At 36.8% G+C, this 9,103-nt stretch overlaps 1 protein-coding gene across 1 annotated transcript in view; it reads right to left on the bottom strand.

Moving 5' to 3' along the window:
* Positions 1-890: 890 nt before the first annotated feature.
* LOC121879502 (mRNA-capping enzyme-like) overlaps positions 891-9,103 on the bottom strand; it is a 63,792-nt gene continuing 55,579 nt past the window's right edge. Inside the window, exons 12-13 of the mRNA XM_042386145.1 lie at positions 4,780-4,970; positions 891-1,495 (exon numbers count right to left, since the gene is read on the bottom strand). Coding sequence (XP_042242079.1) covers positions 1,368-1,495; positions 4,780-4,970 — 319 coding nt within the window. The 3' untranslated portion in view covers positions 891-1,367. The remainder of the gene's footprint in view (positions 1,496-4,779; positions 4,971-9,103) is intronic.

Genomic DNA, 9,103 nt, shown 5'->3' with positions numbered 1-9,103 from the left:
AAAGACACACTGGCAAGAACCTACTCGCGCCGCTTACACAACATAGCGGATGGCGGGAGGTTTGGATCCAAAAATGGCGCGGCTCGCCAGCCGCTCTCCGCGTAAAGGGGTACACGCACCGCGGAAAGTGAGCATTCCGGTTTCGGCAGGGTAACGGGGAAACGCGTAAAGTGGGACCGCGTAAAGCGAGGGTTGACTGTACAGTATTATTTTCGCATTTTCGACTTGCGACCCAGTCGCCGGTCCCTAACCCCGTCGTAAGTCGGGGACTGACTGTATATGTATATGTGTACGCATGCACGCACACACAGCTCCTCCCCAACTTACGACGGGGCTAGGGACCCAAATCCAGGCCGTAAGTCGAAAATGCTTAAATAATACATAGAAAATCTAAAATGGGTGTCTCTTTTTCTTCTCAGCACCACAAAACTCTCACTTTTAAGCTTGTCAGCTATTTAAAGTGAATTACAAACGAAAATTTTGTCTGTGTACTGACGTTGGGACTCGAAAATACGTAATTTGACAAAATTTTGGTAAGACTGAGGCAGGTCGTAAGTGCGGGTGGTCATAAGTCGAGTAGGTTGTAAGTCGGGGAGGAGCTGTATATAAATCACTGTAGGTGCATGTGATCAATGTTTCCTTGTGGTTATCAGCATATTTATGCATGTGTGTGTGTCCAGACATTCAGGAAGACCGGACCCCTTTTCCCCCAAATTGTCCGGACTTTCGAGGATTTACTGTATAACGTCTTGAACATTACCAGCACACGGCCAAGATCAAACTCAATATAATGCTCTTTCACTATAAGGAGAACTCCAATGTGTAGATAAAACACTCTTATATACCCTAATGAAAACAATTAAATTTAATTAAGCATGAAAATAACCATAAAGAGTTGTACATTTATTGAAAGAATCCTACAGAAATATTAAAATTTCCCTGTAAGTTATACACCATTTAGTTTTAAGTTATAAGTAAAAGTTAAATTTTCTCTTTTCAAAAAATTAAATAAAGATACATGATCAAATCCTAATACAAACTGTACATTTATTGATTTCTAATAAACTTCCCAATCTTATATATGATGGCCAGCATTGTCCTGACAGCATAACAGCAATGGTGTATGAATTAGGAACATATTTTATAAATAATATATTTTTCAAGAATATCAATTGGTTAACAAAACCTAAAATGTCACCTGTAAAGAAGAACCCTGGAGGATATATACATACCGGTACGTATATATAAACCACAATTTCATAACCTGTTTTTTTTTCTATATCTACTGTGATTTACCATATTTTAATTGCGTGTATTTATTAACCAAAATAGGAATCTTTTTACAAGTCACAATCTTGTACATTTACTCATTGTTTCTGTCTCTTTGCAGGCGGTGGGGGCATCAAATCCCTGTCTGGTTTCTTGTAGCCATGATCGTTTATGAATTTCAGGAGAATATCTTGAGTCACAGGGTTTTTTATACTATTACACACAGCTGAAAATGCATATAAATAGATTAGGGAAAAACAAACCAAAGAAGGTAAAAATGGGGATGTAGTGCGGGAATAGTGATGCAGAATATAGGAAATACACAAGTGAAGAAATATACAAATTAAAGAAGTGTTGGAGAGAGGTAGAAAAGGGTTTACATACAGTGAACCCTCGCTTTACCCGGTTTCACTTTACGCGTTTCTACATTTACGCGGTACCCTGCCAGAACCGGAATTCCCACTTTACGTGGTGCATCTACTCATATACGCTGGTGAAGTATAATTTTTTTATTTAGCTCATAAAATTCATACAAATTACCCAGCCAGAATATAATTTACATTGCTGGAATTCTTACAATTTGATGATAATTTTGAATATAAGCATCATAGATTTTGCATTAGACATACAAATTTTAGATCTAATGCAAGTATTTTGTTCACTCAGAGCAAATATGTTATCTTTTGTGCAAAATATATGACGTGTATATTCAAAATATTCCTGGTCTTGCAAGGAATCCAGCAATGTCAATTATATTATCCTATCTTTAGTCTGAGGTATTATTTATTACTAAAAATGTAAATATACTGTTATAACCCAATCATTTCTCTGGTAGGGAGGGAAGGTGGGAGGGAGGGAGGGAGCAGGTGGGAAGAGGGGGGGAGGTGGGGTATTTTGATTGACAGATAGTATTTGGGTAAGTATATTTTGTTTATTTATTGAAGATATTTGTTTTAGCTCATAAAATTCATACAAATTACTGGGCCAGAAAATAATTTACATTGCTGGAATTCTTACAATTTGATGATCATTTTGAATATAAACATCATAGATTTTGCATTAGACATACAAATTTTAGATCTACTGTAAGTATTTTGTTTACTCTGAGCAAATATGTTATCTTTTGTGCAAAATATATGACATTTATATTCAAAATATTCCTGGTCTTACAAGCAATCCAGCAATGTGAACTATATTATCCTAACTTTAGTCTGAGGTATTATTTATTACTAAAAAGGTAAATATTCTGGTTTCTCCCAAACATTTCTCTGGTAGGGAGGGAGGGATCGACCCAGCTGGCGTGGTGGGAAGAGGGGTGTTTTAATTGAAAGATAGTGTCGTGAAGAATATTTTTATTTTTTTTTTAACTGAAGATATTTGTTTTAGCTCATAAAATTCATACAAATTACCCGGCCAGAATATAATTTATTTTGCTGGAATTCTTACAATTTGATGATCATTTTGAATATAAACATCATAGATTTTGCATTAGACATACAAATTTTAGATCTACTGTAAGTATTTTGTTTACTCTGAGCAAATATGTTATCTTTTGTGCAAAATATATGACATTTATATTCAAAATATTCCTGGTCTTACAAGGAATCCAGCAATGTCAATTATATTATCCTAACATTAGTTTGAGGTATTATTTATTACTATACCTTAAAATCTAGTGGTTTTCCCCCAAACATTTCTGAGAGAGGGAAGAGCCAGCAGTGTGAGAAGAGGGGGAGGGAGTCGAGTCCATTATTTGAATGGACATTAACTTGGCGACTGTGTTTCTCAATTTCTCTTAAATATTAATTGTGTGCATGTACCATCATAAAATTAAGATGTTATTTTTACTAGAACATAGGTATTGTTTCGGAAAAAGTGGAGTTTGGGGGTCAGCCAGTCTCTATTTCATTTAATCCCATATGTTATGTTGTTCACTTTATGCGTTTCTCACTTTCCGCGGTACCCCGTGGGTTGAATTAACCGCGTAAAGTGAGGGTTCACTGTATAGCGTTTCTCACTGTTGATTTTTTTTCATTCTTGCATTTTCTTTGTATTCATTATTATCACAGTGTTGTTATTATTATTATTATTACCATTAATATTTTATTTTACTTTTTATTATAAATTTTATTTACTATGAATTATTATTATTATTAAATTTTCGCCCTCCGGGCCCTGATGTGGGTCAGTGACCTGTGCCCGGGTGGGCTAATCCCCATAAAAAAACAAAAAAACAACAATGACGAAAACAATCGACTTTCGCTTTGTTTCGTTGTTCAAAAGATGTTACCATAATCGCTTTTCGAATGGTTTTCAGTTAAAAACTGTTGTATTACAATAATATTCCCGCCTAATTGATTTGAATAAATACTTGAATGGAAATATACAATATTTTTGTTGAGACTACCGCGTTTCAGTGTAAAGTGTCGTAATAATAAATGATAAACTATTTGCCTTCGGCACTCGGTGTTTCAGGCACGGCGAGCCTCAGTTTATAGGACATAGAGTGTTTTTACTGAAGGTTTTGTTGTTCCATTACCCTCAAAAACTTGGATCGACCTATAAACGAGGAATATCATAAATTAACGATTTCTTGGTCAAAAAATCAGGGTCGACCTATAAACGAGGGGGGGTTATAGACGAGTATATACGGTAAGTCAAGGGATGTTTGTCCTGGGAACTGGTAGTGCAACAATGGTAAAATGAGTGTATAATTCAGAGTTGGATAGCTGGTAAGAGAGGGGAAGACCTTGATAATGGGAAGGCAGATATAACAGAAATGAGGAGATGATGAACACACAGGAAAAAGTGGTGTGAATAATCAATAATCATGGTGTCAAGTGGTGATGCCAAGTTGTGTGAAGTGATGAATGTACCAGGTATATATTTTGGGTTTGGTTGTGAAAGGAGAATATCACATTAATATTGTACACGTGTTACAGTAGTAAGATAGAATGAATGGCAGGAGAGTCTATATTTGCTTGGTGTTAGCCACTCTTGTATTAAGCAGGAAAAAGCTCGCAAAAGTGAAAAAAGTCATCAACTTTGAAATAAACCACTTATCAGTCTTGGTACCCTTGTGTTAATGGGAAATGGTATTTGCCTTTAATTAAGCTGCCTAGTGTAAAGCTCAGCTAAATATTTGGATTTCAGGCACAATCCTTTTGTCTACTAATTTTGAAATGTTAATTAATTTCAGACCTTCTTATTGTTGTTTACAGCAGATTGTACTCAACTTTGTATTTAATCTGACTTTTATGTTTATTTTATAATTTTTCACTCCTTGGATGAACAATAATAAACAATGAAGTTCAATGTGCATGACTGATGTTTTTAAAGCATGTACCCCAACAAAACTTAAGACTATATGTATACCTGCTCTAAGCAAGAGTTTCACTGCAATTAAACTCCAGTTATTAGTATTTTCTGCAAGAAGCTATGCAATGTTGCCATCAAAATATGTCTCCTGCTCTTCAAAATTATTATTAGATTACTTTACAAATAACCTACCAACAGCTGTGGTGTAACTATTGGGAAAAGACTTGTCAGTACGTTCTCTCATAAATGTCCAATGATTGTTTTCAAACTTGCATTCTATAATCTTGTTATGATAGTCCTTCATTGATTTGTTAACCTTCATCTCTCCAAATGGACGGTCAAACGCACCTACCCACAGTTCTCCCACTGTCTCGGGTAGCATCCTGAAATATTGAGAAAAAAATATATATATATTCTATTCATAGTTTTGGAGAAGGAAGCAGTCAAGAGAGTGGCTCTGACATTTGGCATTGGAAGAAATGGATGGAAAATATACTACGCTTACATACATGGTCCCTACATGAAGTGCATCAGCAAACTTGTCACCTCCCAAACATATACTGTACACATTTTTTCTCTAGTTTTTCAACTAGAGGATCTACAGCTACTTTGGCCTATCAGGCCCTCCTACTAATGTACTGTTAACCGGACCAAAAACATACATCTGCAATACCCACATCACAAGAAGACATTGGTAAATATATAATAACTGCCCCCAGTGGCTTCACCAAAGCCACAGACAATATAATCAACAGCTGACATGAGACAATGTTCCCACCAACAATTCCACACCCCAAACACAACACAAAAACAGTATGTGTATATGAGAGATGTTGATAATGGCATTTTCAACTAAGTAATAAGAATTCCAAAATTTCCTAATTAAATAAGACATAGCAATAGCACTTACTAAAGTCAACAAACTCTCTCTCACCTTAAATTACATAAACTCCTCAAACTACACAATCATAAGCCACTACTTATAATTCTCACAAAGAAAATATACCTTTCATAAACAAAACAAATGCAAAATGTTAAAACTGGACTCATAGACTGTTATCCCGCTGGCTTCAACTACAGTGCTAGCGTTGCCTTACCCGAACAAACATTAAATCCCTCAGCCTGCGACCACGTGCACTGCCCCCCCCCCACCCCCACGTGACCTGTGACCTCGCCAGATGTGGTGGCTGGGGAGGAGGGGCAGTGTTTACAGACAAGAGGCCCTGATTCTGCTGAGTGTATGGTTTTGTTATCGCCGCTGGCTTCAGCTACAGTGCTGGCGTGTGATGCTATTAAATCTTTCGACCTGTGACCTCGCCAGATGGGGCATCAAACATTATGGGCGAATATAACTGCGTAACTAGCAGAATGAAAGTTCAAATGCTTGGCATTACCATATTTAAATGTGTTGCACGTACAGTAGTATGCATCTCTGTGCCAGCGAAGCAGTAAAGATATGGTCACATACTCAAGAAGATTGTTAAGAAATGTCTACATTTACCTTTCCCAGAGTGCCAAAAGGAAATGCGAGTTTAGGAATTCCAGGGTTTTGTCAACTCAAACCACACAAATATTTCATGCCTGTGCCACGAGGTAGTTGTCACTCCATGAAGCTGTTGCAAGAATGCTCGAACAGTGGCAACCCCTTCATACTGTATTCCCACATCAGGGTAATTAAGGAGAGACTTTTGTTCTGCTACTTGAATTTTGAATTACATATTGCCGCAACTCAACACAATAAACTTGATTTTCCAGAGTGAAGCCCCAACTTTGCATTTAATCCGTAAAGCATATGTCAACTGCATCTGTTATTGCTAAACTCCTTTTGCCATTTACATAGTGTGTCAAACTCCAAATGCATGGTAATGATCCAACCGATGATTCCCTTTATGTACCAGTCCATCAGATATATTCAGGATCGCAATTACATGCCACCTTCCAAAGGCTAGAGCATTATAAGATAAGCATGAACTCTGACAAAAATGTGGTGCAGAGATTTCTAGTAGTAGTAGTGTGTAGGGAAATCAAGAAAAGATTCGAACTAAACAGTAATTTGTGGAGACTGGCGATATATTTACACCCCAAAAGAGTCAACAATTTTATAAACCTGTTATTAGCATTTTAAATGAAGAGGGAGATACAAAATATAAATTTTTGGACATTAGCAATGGAGTGCTGTCACTTCTGACGTCCACTGTTGATGTAAAGCATTCTTTTCTAAGGTGAATTTAATTAAGGAAACAGAGAAATAGTCTTCGTATACAAATTGTATATCCTCAATAACCTTTTAAGCGAATGTTGTAATTTAATATTATTGTGGATATAACGTATTGTTACCACGTGTTGGCATTGTAATCGGCTGTGGTGTTCCCATTATGTGATGGTGCTACAGTTGTTACCAGTCCCTTTCTTCTAATAAGCTTGAAGTCTTATGTTAAACGGTGATATTATGTTTCCTAAGAGTCGTTGTTCGGTAGTAGGCAGCTATAATCTGGAACGGGATGGTAATCTCGACAATATGTACCTAGATTTTGCCAAGGCTTATGACAGTGTACCCCACGAAAGGCTAAAATTCAAACTGGAAGGGTACGGAATTCGGGAAATGTCCTAGCGTGGATAGAAGACTTTCTACAAGACCGCAAGCAGTGTGTGGTGATTAATGACACAAAATCATCATCTGTACCTGTCACAAACTGAGTACCACAGGGCAGTGTATTGGGCCCGCTGTTGTTTGTTTCATAAATGACATGCCTGACGTTGTATACTCCTCCATACAAATGTTTGCCGATGACGCCAAGTTATTTTGGGAAATCAAGCGGACTGATGACTTCATGAATCAGAGCCTTTTAATTCATAAGCAACACCAAAGATGTTAGTGAACAGTAATCCTAAAAGAAGATTGCACTATGAGATTTAATACAAAGACAATTTAGTCTGAGTTCATTTGTTAGCTTGACATAACCGTGATCCAAGGTCGTAAATATAGGTGTGTACCGTATTAAAAAATATTAAGTAGATTATCTTGAACGATACCAGTTTACGTTTTCTATGTATGAAAAGGCACGAAACTGGTTCATGGAACACTTATCCAAAGGTAATAAATAAACTAATTCATCATAACAAATACAGTGACCCCTCCGTTAACGAACTCAATCCGTTCCAGAAGGTCGTTCGTTAACCGAAAAACTCGTTAACCGAAACCATTGTTTCAATGGGTTTTTGGGTAATTGGTTCCAGCTCACCGAAAATTTCCTAAATTCAACAAAAATGGTAGAAAAGTTCACTTACTTTGAGGTGTGTATGTAGAAGGCTCCTGGATGATGATGATGATGATGATGGGATTTAGAAAGGGGGTGGAGGAGAAGGAAGACGAGAAGGCATTGGGGTGGAAGAGAAGTCACCCCATGGCGCCATTTCACCCATAAAATTTTAGCTCTCTTGGTGTAATTCAAGATTATTTTCTTTAAATCAACACTGCACTGCATTATATATTGTCAATATGTAAAATATATTTCAAAATGACCATTAATTTGCTTAGAAACACAGAAAAAAAGCGTTTAGTTGAAGAGAGTCTGAAGCAAGATGTTACCTCCAGTGAAAACAGAGAGAGACTAACGCCTGTTTGCTGTGTTAAGAGGCTGGATGCCGCGCATTAAACTAGTCACTTTACCTTCAATTATGTTCAATAATTGTTAAAATGACTAAAAAATTGAATATTAAACTTTTAAAATTATTGAATAGTATAAACTCCTTGATATTTACTAAAATAGTAAGGAATTTAAGCGAAAACATGTTGAGGTCGGTTCGTAAGAACTTCGTTAACCGAATTTTTTTTCGTTAACCGAATTGAAGATCCTTATGGAAGGCAGTTCGTTAATCGAAATTACGTAAACCGAGGTGTTCGTTAAACGAGGGGTCACTGTACAATTAGACCAAATGTGAGACGATACTCGCCGATGTTATAAGGAGCCTTACATAGTGGTTGCCCGACGAAAACCTCAGAAGAACTAATCAGTGTACAATCCTTCTGCTTTCACGACACAATGGTGTCAGAATGACCATATCCGTTGACCTGTCAACCTCATCGCCTTTTCTATTGCATCAGCAACGAATTATTATGTTACTAACCTTACGTAAAATAAGGAAATCATCGAATGATATCTGAATTTCATGTCCTCCTTTCGTATTGCATACTTGTACCCATAAATTGGAAAACACACAATATACCCCTACACTCTTATTTTTATCTTTATATTACTGTACACCAGAACCTCAACATGTGCGTATTTAACTTTCGCAAATTCGACTATCCACAAAGGAACCCCGAGAGGTTTACTGTATATCTATTGAGATAACATAAAATGGTATGGTGCTTATTTTAAAAACCACAAGCATCCACCATGATGCCCTACCACTTCACGCACTGTTGTGTTCTGTTGTTGTTATAATGGTCTTACTGACCTTCAACAAAGAAGGTTTTTAAGTACCTAGCTTGGTTAGTAATGCAATAGTACAA

The sequence above is a fragment of the Homarus americanus genome, unplaced genomic scaffold, assembly GCF_018991925.1.
Source record: "Homarus americanus isolate GMGI-L3 unplaced genomic scaffold, GMGI_Hamer_2.0 scaffold32340, whole genome shotgun sequence".
Taxonomy (NCBI): Eukaryota; Metazoa; Arthropoda; class Malacostraca; order Decapoda; family Nephropidae; genus Homarus; species Homarus americanus.
This window is presented reverse-complemented; position numbering and strand designations above follow the sequence as displayed.